Source organism: Dermacentor albipictus, chromosome 2, assembly GCF_038994185.2.
Source record: "Dermacentor albipictus isolate Rhodes 1998 colony chromosome 2, USDA_Dalb.pri_finalv2, whole genome shotgun sequence".
Lineage (NCBI taxonomy): Eukaryota > Metazoa > Arthropoda > Arachnida > Ixodida > Ixodidae > Dermacentor > Dermacentor albipictus.
In genome coordinates, this window is record NC_091822.1 from 155,338,979 (window position 1) to 155,351,213 (window position 12,235).

Below are 12,235 nucleotides of genomic sequence, written 5' to 3' on the forward strand. Positions count from 1 at the left end.
GTTTTTTGTTATCTGCTTGCGGAGGCGCCGCCGCAAGTGAAATTTGAACCGAAGGTAGTTTCGAGTTCGGCAAGAATGGCATCCCGTCCGCGCCGCGCACCGCGACAACGGACTCCTGTTCCAAGCACTTTCGCCGCTTCTGCTGCTGATTTTTGTGATCCAAGCAGCAGTGATAGCTCAAGCAACGATGCGGGATCGTCAGATTTTAGCAGTGATGAAGACGCTCCAGCTCAAGTGCCCCGAACGTCAACAGGTGCTCGCAGGTAGGTTTCGTTTTTGACTTCGCGCTGTAATTATACAAAAACGTGGTTCAGATTTGACGAATGCAGTTTTATTTTTGTGTTTAGGGTTTCAACAACCTACGGCGGGGATATTTTGCCAAGTGCACCGCGCCGTATCGAGTTTCAACCCACGAGACAGCCCGGTGCCCATGTCGGAGCAGTGCGGCGGAGCGATGCGCGTCGGTTCACAAGAGCGCTGGATTTTTTCCTCTTGTTTTTTACTACAGAGGTCATCAAGACTTTGTGTGAGAACACAAATAAATATGCCTGGATGCATATTTTGGACCGACCGACCTACGCTCGACGTGACGGTTCTTGGGAGGATGTCACTCCACTGGAGATGCTCAGACTTATTGGGATAATCATCTATATGGGAGTTGTTGAAGTGCCACGACTGCACTTATATTGGCGCTCAACAGGAATATTCAGCAATCTTCTCCCGCGAAATATTATGCCAAGGGACCGTTTTTTCGCGTTGCTGTCATTCCTAAGTGTAGGGGACCCGGAGGACTTGGCAGCTGCAGCATCTGTTGGAAAGACTTGGAGGGTGTCCTGGCTTCTGGATCACATCAATCAAGAATCTGCAAATTTGTTTCAGCCACAGCGCGACCTCGCCGTTGACGAACGGATGGTGAAATCGAAGGCTCGATCAGGTATAAGGCAATACATTCGAGACAAGGTGACGAAATTCGGATACAAACTGTGGGTGCTGGCAGACTCAAGAACTGGATACACCCTTCAATTTTCGGTGTATACTGGCAAGCGTGAGGCACCAGGACCGCATGGCTTAGCCTTTGATGTCGTGAGCAAGCTTTGTACAAAGTACCTTGATCAAGGCTACAGAGTTTATATGGACAACTTCTACACTTCAAACAAACTTTTTGAACACCTTCTCGAGCACAAAACTCTTGCATGCGGAACAACACGCAAAGATCGTCGCTGTTTTCCCGTTGAATTGAAAGACGCATCATGGGAAAAAAGCGCAGAGCGTGGAGATGTCCGATGGATTCGTGACGGCAACATCCTTTACATGCAGTGGAAAGACCGGCGTGCTGTAAACTTGATGAGCACGATACACACAGCAAATGAGCATGTGCCTGCCAAGAGAAGAGAGAAAAGGGGGCGCCAATGGGCTCTGAAAGTCATCCGAAAGCCCCTCCTTGTCCACGACTACAATGCCGGGATGTTAGGGGTGGACAAATCGGACCAAATAATTGCCACATACAACGTCCTCAGAAAATGCGTACGTTGGTGGAAGACGCTGTTTTTTCACTGTGTGGATATCGCGTGCGTGAACAGTTTCATACTGTTCCAGCAGCACCGAAAAGACAACCCAACAGTTGGAGAACTTTCTCGAAGCACCTACTTTGACCAGCTTGCATTTAGGGAAGAACTGATTCAGCAAATATTTGACTATGATGAAGTCGCAGAAGGTCATGCTCCTTTCTCACCTCCCTTCTCGCCCTTGGACCCCATTCGGCACCAACCAAAAAGAATGAAGAAGAGGAGAAATTGCAAAATCTGCTATCAAAAAACAAAGGCACAGAACAGAACAAACGTCATGTGCTCCACTTGTGAAATATACCTTTGCTTCTTGCCCTCACGGGACTGCTTCGCCGAGTGGCACAGCCGTCAAGGCCGCTAGATTGATGGGCCCCAATAAATGCAAGACGTGGTGTACAGGATTGGTATATATTGTAAGCATAGGTAAGGGGCCTAGTAACAATTTGTATATTTCAGAATTCTCCAAATAATTTTCTGGCTAAGCACAGTCACTGATTTCTCTTTGTTTATACTTTTATGTGCACATTCTTTAGTTTATTTGACAAATAAAATGTGAACAATTCTAAATCTCACAGCACAGTCCTTGTTTATATAAAAAGCCACACCAATAAGCTACGATTTGCTGCATAGCAATGTTAAATGCGTTTCGTTGTTCAAGAGAAAAAAAATTTTTTCTGGAAGCACTCTAAATTAGCCACTTTTCTGCCGTAACGAAAGAGTTAACATGTGGTAACAGAGGGTGAGCATAATGTGTGGCTTGCTCGCTGGGCATTTACATACGTGAAAGCACCGGTTGACTCTCTTAATGAAATAACTACTTGAAACCGGTAGCAAGCAGCCACCTTCTAAAGAATAGTTAAGGCGGAAGCTGACTTGTGAAGTTACACAGAGCAAGTTGCTGATATGTTGATATATCAACTATTTAAGAACACATTTTCTACAGAGTTCCAAGCTGTGTGTGTCATTGCCATTCACGTGAACAACAGTAACCACATGGAATGACACTGTAAGCATATAAGCTTTGCTCTTCACTTGCCTCAAATGGCAAACAGTGCTCATTCGGTATGTTGAATTGTAACTTGTAAACATTTCTGATGGCTGTTCAGCCAAATGTGTTCGTTAATGCTATTAATCCACTTAACTGGATTGTAGCACATGGATGACTTTGCAGATTTTTTGTGCAACACTTTTTTTTTTCTTTCTCGTTTTCAGCAGGCCGGCCAGGTCAAAAGTTTCTCAAGATCGTAAAGTAAGTTTGTATTTATCTATTGGAAGTTCTGTCCATGCCTCTTGGCATTGCAGAGGGCAGTTTCATCGATAAGCTTGAATTTGTTTCACATTGTTGCAGTGGTCTAAAACTTAACACAGAGGAAAGTGTTGTGTTAATGTCAAATGTGAGGCTTCAGCAAACAACTGGGCTGAGAACATGAATACCAAATGAGCCACTTGTGTCAGCCCATGCAGTGTCCAAAGCATTAGGACATTTTCTCAGGAGTTTCCCAGGTCTGTGTTGAATGTGACTTCCGTGCAGTTTCTCTTCGCTCCCCTTTTGGTTTCCCCCCTTTTCCCCTCCAATTTAGGGTAACAAACTGCAAGCTATTCTCATTAGCCTTCCTGCCATCCTTCATTGGTTGGCTAGCAGCCACACGTTTCCTTAGTTATGGCAGCTCCTTCAGTTGACTTGTTGATGACCAACTTTTCCGACTTGCTCTGTGTTTTTCAGCTTGAAGGAATTTATAACAACGCCCGGTTTGTCCACATTGCTGCATCGCTTGTGGTAAGTTGCATGCTGTTTTTGTGTTGAGCATTCTAGCCGGGTATTTGTTAGTGATGCAGCACACTACCAATGATCAGGGATACTTCCCGTGCCCTGTCATCTTCAGGCGATAACCAAAATGATAAAATCTAGGAAAAGTTAAGTAGAAGCACAAGCATGCCTGAAACAAAGCAGAGATGTTGAAGTTCATCATCTGCAATAAAAAGGGGAAGGTGCCAGGCATGTTGGTAAATTTTAGTCTGCTGTGCGTTTACCATCTCCAGAAACAAATCCAGGGACCGATGTGTGAGTGAGTGGAATGACAATGCTGTACTGGAACAGAATTCATGCACATTTTGTGAACTATACTCGTGGTCAACTTCCTGTGGCAACTAAGGGCAAGCTTGTGGGGTCTTACTTGCTCTCGGCAACTTAACTAATGACAGCACACAGTAGGGTAAAGAAAACAGCATTTATTGTGCCTGCTTATACAAGAAATCTAGCTAGCTGAACCAAACACACACGCAACAGACATCGTGAGAAAATGATTGTTTGCTCCACGTTCGACACTGAACCCTAACTTGTTCACGGGGGTAGCCCACATTTTAGCAAACGCAAGCCTCTTGCGAGTAGGAAGCTGCATTGATTCAGTATCTGCTCTGAAAAACCAAAACAAAGTGCTCTCAAGCTCTGCCGGACTAAACACGGTGGCACATTAGCGAACCCGTGTAGCTTGTCTACTCGTATAAGTAGAAGAATTGCTTTCGGCAACATTTGTGCTGCTCAGGAGTGCATGATATTGCTATTGCATAACTTATGTCGTGGCTGTAAGAGAGGTTGGCAGTTTCAAACTTGAATTGTCGCTGGACTCCAAGGAAGTCTGAATCAGAGACGTATTTTCTCCCAACCTAGGGTCATGTCGTCCAAGTGCAAGTCCGGGACGGAGAGGTCTACGAGGGCGTATTCCGGACAGTTTCGCCTGAGGTAAGCCTTCACATTCATTTCGCATTGTGATCTATTTTCTGTTCACTACAATGTCTCTTTTGTGTCAATCCTTCATTCGAGCTTAACTGAACACTCAGCGCAGCCTGCCAGGCCCTTTACAACTGATTATAGTTTTTTCAGTTTTATAGCTTCTGTAAGGCAATGTCATCATGGCCATTTGGTTAGTTAGATTGCTGTGGCCGGCTGAAGTGCTTGTCTTTACCATTCGGTTGATCTGCGCTTTTATTAAAGTGCTTTTACATGCGTTTGGTTATAATGCTGATTTATAGGCCACTATAATGTATCTCGTCCAGTGCAGCTATTTGTGATGTTCCAGTAGACGTGCAGATTGCATTTCTGGTTCCTCTGGACTTTCTATTTAACCCAGTAATGCCCAAACACAGTCCCTATCAAGGAAAATATGAGCAAATTGTGGACATCTACTTCTGGCCATGGAGATTACATTTGTGCAAGAAAATCAAAGAAGCATTTTTTCAGCTATGACCTAATTACTGTACTAAATATTAATTTAATCATTAGATTTTTAAACTATTAACAAATGAAACTTCACTCCAGCATATTCATAACACAACTATTGGCTTTGCTTTAAGTTTCCGGTGCTTAAATACCCATTTTGAGGCATGAAACTCAGCATAGCATATATAATACTTTGGGCGTTACAGTTTGCCTCTGTTACACACACAACTCTAAAGATACTGTGCTTTTGAATATGACAAGTGCTTAGTACAGTAACCACTTGAGTGCATGCTTACAAGGAGTTTATGTAGCTATATTAATTTGACCAGCTCTTTCATTATACTATTCATGTGTAGTACTTTAAAGGGGCAATATAGAGAAATAGCAAGTCAGTTTAGACTGATAAGGTATTCTTTCAGAGCACTGTTTTTGTTAATTTTGCATAAAAGCTATAGTAACTAAAAAAGAGAGAGAGAGAGGACCGAAATCGTATTTTCTGAATTCCATACCAAAACGCCAGCACTGGTATGTCAGTGTGACATGATGCATTTCCAAGTTTTCCCCGATTTGGGCCATTGTGGTGCAGTTAATGCTCTTAAAACATGCTAGGTTCAATATTTTGTTCCTTTAGAATACGAAGTAATCCGTGTTTACCAATAAAAGAAATAACTAGTCCTTAGCCGACCCCATCAAAATCTGTGATGTCTGGTGCAGGAGCATCAAGGCAGCATCACCTGTTGTTTGTTATTACATTTTTTTATTGGCTTACCAAGCCTGTTCTACAGTAAATGCAACTGTTTGATACAGTTGAACCTTGATATAACGAATATCAGGTGTGATGAAGTAAATATAAAATATGTCTTGGAAATATCAGCAGGTAAACAATATGTGCTTATAAAATATATCAGTAAAGTTGTTCTCGTGTTGCGTGTGACTTTGTTAAAACAAGGTTTGACGGCATTGTGGAAGCTTAATTTCCTAACACAGATCAACCTACTTATCTCGCTCATGTCCCATTAACATTCCCTGTTATCTTTGGTGTGCAGCTTGAGATCGTGCTGGAGACTGCTCACCCTGTAGAGCCAGGGGCACAGTCCGAACCGTCGTCCCTGTCGCGGCTGCTGACATCGCTGGGCCGGGACCAGCGGCTTGTGCAGCTGATGATATTCCGATTGCCGGATGTTGTCTCCCTGTGCGCGCCTAATGCAGACTTGGACTTTGCCACGCGTGACTCCTTCACGGACACGGCCATCAGCAGCAAGTTTAATGGCCAGCTTGGTGAACGCCCCCTCGAACCCTGGATGGATGGTGGCAATGCTGACGGAATCGGCGGTCTTGATGACCCACCGTTGGATGGCGAGGACACTGTAAGTCTTTTTTTTTTTTTTTGCAACTGTTGTTTCGTCGAGAAAGTTTGTTATTGAAGAAAGCTGTAATCTGTGCAGTTGACTTAAGTTAATGGAACCACGATGACAGCAAGCTAACTTACCATATTAAAGAGGAGGTTGAATTGGAGAGGCAGAAGATACGTCCACATGCACCGCTGTTTTATTTGGAAGTTACCCAGTTTGGATGATTCAAAGTAAAACCAATGTTAACCTAAATTTAACACAGACTGGATAATATAACAAGAAAGATGTATTGCAAGTCCGATTCTGGCAATCAGAAAAAGATAAAAAAAACTTTCCCTCACCATTTCCTTCAAAGAAGGGAAATTTATGATCGTTTCATGTACATTGTTGTTGTTGTTATACATCTGTTCATCTAGCCATAATGTTTCGACCGCTATGAGGCCACTATATTTGATAATCAAAACTGTAGTGAGCTGGATGGTGGTGCATGCCTTGACTTTACCAGTTTGTCACATGATGCAAGACTCCAGCATGCTAAAAATATGTGATGAGACTCCGTTGCTGCTAGCGGACATAAAATATCTTCTCTTTTGAATTAGCTTTTGCAATCTTGTGATAGTAGTCTGTTGCCAATGCTGTGAACATGGTTTCAGTTTCATATCCAATTGCAACATGCTGCTAATTTTTCCACCCACTTTTTTTTGTGGTAAAATTGCAAGTTAAAATTAGGTAAATATGCCAATCCTTTATTGTGCACTGCCGCTATCGTTTAAACTCGGGCAAGGGCATTTCTGATGCGAGATAGCATGTGTTGGACACATTCACTCGCCCCTAGCACTGCTAATATTGTCACTGCAGCCATTGGGGTCAGGATTGCAGTCACCATTTTGTCAGGCGCCTATGTACCGACCAGTACAGTTGCTCGGTGAGGGCCAATATCAGGATAAAAATAAGAAGCCTTGGCCCGCAGAAACGTACAAGTGCCAGCCGGGGCCTTTGGTCGGAATAAAATTAAAATAAATGCCAAATTAGCCAGAGTGCTGAAATGAAATGGACACTGCTAAGCTGGTCGTAATGCGAACTTTGGGCCTTTGCACCTGACTGATGATTGTAAGTTCGAAGTTTACCTCTGGTTGGGATTGTAAACATCATGCACTTATACACCTTCCAGAACCGAACGAGTGCTAAACAGGAATTCAACTCGGTTCTTGAAAATTTTAACATAAATTAATGTTAAATTAGTGCTTTTATTGGCACACCCCTGAGAAGAAACTAGTACCACAAGTCTCTCTTGTTTTTCTTTTCTCTTCTTCTTTTCCTGATGGTCTACCATGACGTTTGGCCGCTCTTTTGCAGAATGGCTGGGATGCCAATGAGATGTTCAAGACGAATGCTGAGAAGTATGGGGTGACAACCTCCTATGACAGCGCGCTGTCAAGCTACACGGTGAAGTTGGAGCCAAAGAACACGGATGAGTACAAGCTGCAGGAGGCCAAGGCATCCAAGATTGCCCAGGAGATCGAGAGTAACCCCGTGTTCAAGAAGCGCATAGAAGTGGAGAACGGCGACGAGGAGGACAAGTTCAGCGCAGTGGTGCGACCCTCTGGCGACAACGCACCACAGGGCACCAGGCAAGCTCACTTTCCTGGCGCGCTGGTCCGGTTTTTATCTTGTCGGCCGTACGCCAACCTTGTTCGAGAACTGCGGCTTGGGCTGGTTGGTGCGCCGTTTGGGAAACGAAACTATAGGAGCGTGAAAAAGCAGGGCACAGTACTGGTTCCCTTGCTTCGTCCTGTGTTTTCACAATGTCATAGTTTTGTTGCCATCCTTGTGCCCTTGTCAGATTGGCAAGTTTAGTGTCATTTGCAATCTGTCGCACGTAAAGGTTCCACGACAGTAGTCACGGAATGCACTTGCCAACCAATGCCTTCATCAAGCTCGCTTAGTTGCATCAGAGTGTGTAGCATCAGAGCTTTGGTAGCAGTGCTTCAAAAATAAGATAGTGCACTGTGCAGGGTTGGACCGCTTGTGTGTAGTGTGTGTAGGATTTTGGCGCTCATTAATTTAACCTAGTGGTTGAAACTAAAGAACTGGCACCCTCTACTTCGGCATCCCCATAGCCAGGCTGTGGCTTTGGGACGTAAAATATGTGCAGTTGTTTATTACTGCCTGAATGGGTGTCCATATTTAATGGTAAACATGAAGTCAGAAACTGAAGTGGAGGTTGCAGTTTAGTCACAAAATGAGTTTCTTGCCCTCTGGAAGCAATTGCTGAAGGGAGCCTTCTCTATCCTATGGCTATGTCCGAATAATGTACCGTATTTACTCGTATCTAATGCGCACTTTTTTTCCGATAAAACAGGTCCAAAAATTGCATGTGCATCAGCATCAAGTAGGTCCCTAAATCTGCCTTGCCATATCGCCATCGGCATTTCAACATGGCCACCTCGTACACGTTTAGAGCCTAGCTGCCGTAGCTTCCTCCATGTGCTGTAGTACGTGTGCTTAGGTTAGTGCACCGTCCGTCTCCCCGTTTTCCGTGTTTGCTCTATCAGCATGGAATTGCCGCCTGCAAGGACATGCCGAGTTCATCGCGATGCCGCACTTAAAAGGAAAGTGACCACATGTGCGAAGGCGGATGGAAATGGGCCGCATCACAGGCGTTCGGAGTTCCCGAAACTTGCGTGCGGGACTGGTGCAAACAGGAGAAGCTTTCTACTCCGGCGGCTGCTACGTACAGCGCAGCTGTGCAGCCCCTCTCTTGAAAGCTATCTGCGATGCAGACATTCTCTACGCATCTAGCCGCATCGCGTTGCGTTCTCGTCGCTTAGTGAGTGTTGAAGCGAGAGGCTGCACAAAAGTCAATTCACTCGCTTCTGCTACCGCACTTCCCCACTGCCAGCGTCTTGATAGAGCTTCTGCGGTCATTGCACGAGATGTGTTCATGTTTGCTTGTGCGTGTGTGACACCATGTTCATTTAGTTAGTAAGCGAATGTTTAAAAGTTTATACGGCCGATAAAACTACTATCCTTCCTTTTCGTATAGCTGTCTACTAATTTGCTATCGTTATCGATGCTTCACCTTTTTGGCATTTATCGCAACTTTAGTGTATTGGCAGTAAACTTCTCTTTTTTTCCAAATGAGAGAAAGTTGTATTCCTGTATGAAAGAATGAGCTGTGTTTTTTTTTAGGTCACGGCAAATGGGTGCGCATTACAATCGAGGGTGACTTTTCCCCCCCTTTCTTTTTTGGTCACGGAAAGCAGGTGCGCGTTACAATTTAGAACGTGTTATAATCGAGTAAGTACGGTACTGGGTATTGGCAATGTTTGTGCTAAGATATAAGATTGGGTTACGGGATGCCACTATTTGTCATAGCAAAGTGCCCACAGGTTTTTTTAATGCACATGTGGTGCGTGTTGCAGGTATGTACGGCGGAAGCCCCTGGGCGGTTCCAAGCCCCTGCGTGGCACACCACCTCCGGCAGCGGCGGCGGCTGCGGGCGGCCTGCCCCGCGGGGGCTTGCCTGGCTTCAAGGGCGGCCTGGGTAGCCCTTCCTCGCCCTCTGCACCGCCACCCCCCAAGCCGCACCATCCACCCAGGCACGGTCCACCCCACTCGGCCGCTGCCTTCCCCGAGCTTGATGCTTCCCCTCGGCTCAATGGGGGTGAGTGGGTGTTGTGGGCTCCCTTGTTCGTGCATTGGGTCCTCCTCTTAGTGGCTAGTAGTTGGTGACAGGTGAAAAATCGTGGAGAAGATCTTCCCTAAAAAGTGGACAGTGCCCGCTCTCGCTGCCTCCACACTCCCAGAAAAGGGTTCCCCGACGTATCACACAGGCACAAAGAGGAGGTGTGCTAATGTTTAAACAACTACAAGCATGCCGTGTTCACATGCACGAACACGAAAGGTGAGTGTGGGTATAAAGAAGACAGCTTTCTGTGTAAACACGTGTACTGTATCATAGGAGAACTCTGAAAAATGATTAGTGTGGAGACATTCAGTATTTATCGATCTGATGGTAGCATCTGAGTGAAGTGCAGAGGAATTGAGTATCGTGAAGTAAGAAAAGCGACAGTTGGACAAGTATATTGTTAGTGCATTTCCCTTTGAGGGACTCCTTCTGCTGCTTTCTTGACTTGTCACTGGCTGTAGTTCATTTTCTCACACAATGTTTCTGCACCAGCCAGGAACATGCTCAAGCAATTACTTTATCTGCCTGTGTAAATGGGCTCAGTGAAGTTAGGTGCATCCTAGCATTTTTGCTGCTCCTGACGAAATGAAAACCTCTGAAGCAAAATTCGATATTGGAACCAGAGTGTCAAACTCCCTTGAACTCTCTGAAATTGCTAGCACTTTGTGGTTGTACCAGCCGTTGTTAATTACCCTCACATCTGCACACCCCACTGCACACAGTCGAATCTCGATAATTCTAATTCGAAGGGGCCAGAAAATTCGTTTGAATTAAAAGAAGTTCAAATTAAAAGGACTTGTTCTAGAGTATTCGTACACCATAGCATGGTGCACTTTGGTGCGAGTCGTGAAATATCGTGGTGCACAAGCACACAGTGAGTGGGTACCACGAAACTGCCCGCACTGGCAAATGCTCGCTTGCCAATAACGGGAGAGCACGAAATTTCAAGGAGCAAACTGGCAGCGCCGGCACAGAGGCCGTCGAAGGTGAAGGGAGTTGCAAGGGAGTTGAGAGGGAGGGCTGGAGGGAAGCAGATTTGCTTTGCTGCCAGCTTGATGGATGGCACTAATTACCTCTGCCACCTAAGACTGCCACTGAAGCTGCTTCCCTCTGCATGCTTTTTCTTATGTCTGCTGACAGAACAGTGCTTTGTTTACATCCTTCGTCCTGTTTTCTTAAATTGAGTAATGTCTTATCAAGATGACGAAGTCATTTCCACTGATCATAATTATGTTGGTGCACTCCCTTCTGTTGTGGTATTGCGGCCTTCAAAAGATTAGGAGAATGAGATACTGGGTGTCGCATTCGCGTCCTTGTATTCAGGGTCTCTCTTGTCGTACAGAATCCGATTATGGCGCACTATCTCCAACAACCTTTTCATTGGGACGTCTCGGTTAAGACTCGCCACTGTAAAAAAAAAGACCAAAGCAAGCGCGAGCCAGTCCTGACGCAAGCAGACGTTAGTGCGAAACAAGTGGCCCGGCTGAACCAGATGCGAGTACGAATAGAGTTGTTTGGCAGGTCCGCTTGACACCAGTTTCCTGCACGTACGTCACTGTAGGGGCAACTCTTACTGGTCTCCTCTGCTCGCAGCTCACTTACCACTGCGGCGAGCTTTGAAAAATTGGCCCAGGACCAATCCCTCCCATGACAAACGTTTTGCTGCTAGTGCAGCTAGGGCATTACGGCGCTACACAGAAACAGCGACCATGCCATTTGAGAGAGGGTGAAGTTACCGCTACAATTTTTGTTTTCTTCAAATGCGTCTTTGAGGGGTCACTCCTAAGCTTTTCCTCTATGGCGGGATAAGAGCAATGCTGGTCGGAGGCGCCGCCGCATGATTTGACGCGCTGCTGAGGACATTGTCGGAGTGTAGTATGTTCAAATTAACTGTCGCAAACGCTTGCGCGTACCAAGCATTTTTGGCCATTGGAATACACATAGCTTTCACAGGACCGCAGCGCCAGTTCGAATAAATCAGAAGTTTGAATTAAGCGTGTTTGAAGTAACAAGATTTGACTGTATTTGTGTGATCAGGTAGGCACAAAATGATAGGTCTCCACTGCAGTGTTTACTGCAATAATCACTAGAGGGAACTGTGGCGCTAGTGTCTATGGAAGCTGCAAGTATGGCAGTCCAGCCAGTGCAGGAATGATTGGGGCAATACATGAATTTGCCTAAACTTCGTCCTTTTTGCTTCAGTCGGCTTTGTGACTTCGCAAGTATGTAATTCTCAACAAAATATTGCAGTGTTAATGTAACAATTTGCAATGATCATGCATATGGGCAGACTAATTGCCTTGCTCTCGGTTTAGCAAACTGTGAGTGCTTAAAATTTGGAATGTTAAAGTGTAAGAAATAAACTTGCGAAAATGTTCTGAAGCTACAAGAAAGAACATCAAACGCATTT

At 45.2% G+C, this 12,235-nt stretch overlaps 2 protein-coding genes across 4 annotated transcripts in view; both read left to right on the plus strand.

Annotated features, from left to right (window-relative positions):
• LOC135915482 (ataxin-2-like protein) overlaps window positions 1-12,235 on the plus strand; it is a 39,537-nt gene that overhangs the window by 4,598 nt on the left and 22,704 nt on the right. For 2 of the 3 annotated variants that reach the window (XM_065448572.1, XM_065448575.1), the window contains exons 2-7: window positions 2,778-2,814; window positions 3,289-3,342; window positions 4,234-4,305; window positions 5,829-6,149; window positions 7,491-7,765; window positions 9,560-9,801. In XM_065448572.1, the coding sequence (XP_065304644.1) occupies window positions 2,778-2,814; window positions 3,289-3,342; window positions 4,234-4,305; window positions 5,829-6,149; window positions 7,491-7,765; window positions 9,560-9,801 (1,001 nt within the window). The remainder of the gene's footprint in view (window positions 1-2,777; window positions 2,815-3,288; window positions 3,343-4,233; window positions 4,306-5,828; window positions 6,150-7,490; window positions 7,766-9,559; window positions 9,802-12,235) is intronic. The other variant, XM_065448574.1, reaches the window with a different exon arrangement.
• On the plus strand, window positions 64-2,282 carry LOC135915528 (piggyBac transposable element-derived protein 4-like). The gene is made up of 2 exons (XM_065448642.1): window positions 64-263; window positions 348-2,282. Exons 1-2 carry the CDS (start codon window positions 76-78, stop codon window positions 1,924-1,926), a joined length of 1,767 nt encoding a protein of 588 aa, XP_065304714.1. The 5' UTR covers window positions 64-75; the 3' UTR covers window positions 1,927-2,282.

Excerpts from the sequence above, each read along its gene's own strand:
- LOC135915528 (XM_065448642.1), top strand. The coding sequence starts at position 76 with ATGGCATCCCGTCCGCGCCGCGCACCGCGACAACGGACTCCTGTTCCA. Across the intron at positions 264-347 it reads ACGTCAACAGGTGCTCGCAG|GGTTTCAACAACCTACGGCG; the intron begins GTAGGTTTCGTT and ends TTTTGTGTTTAG.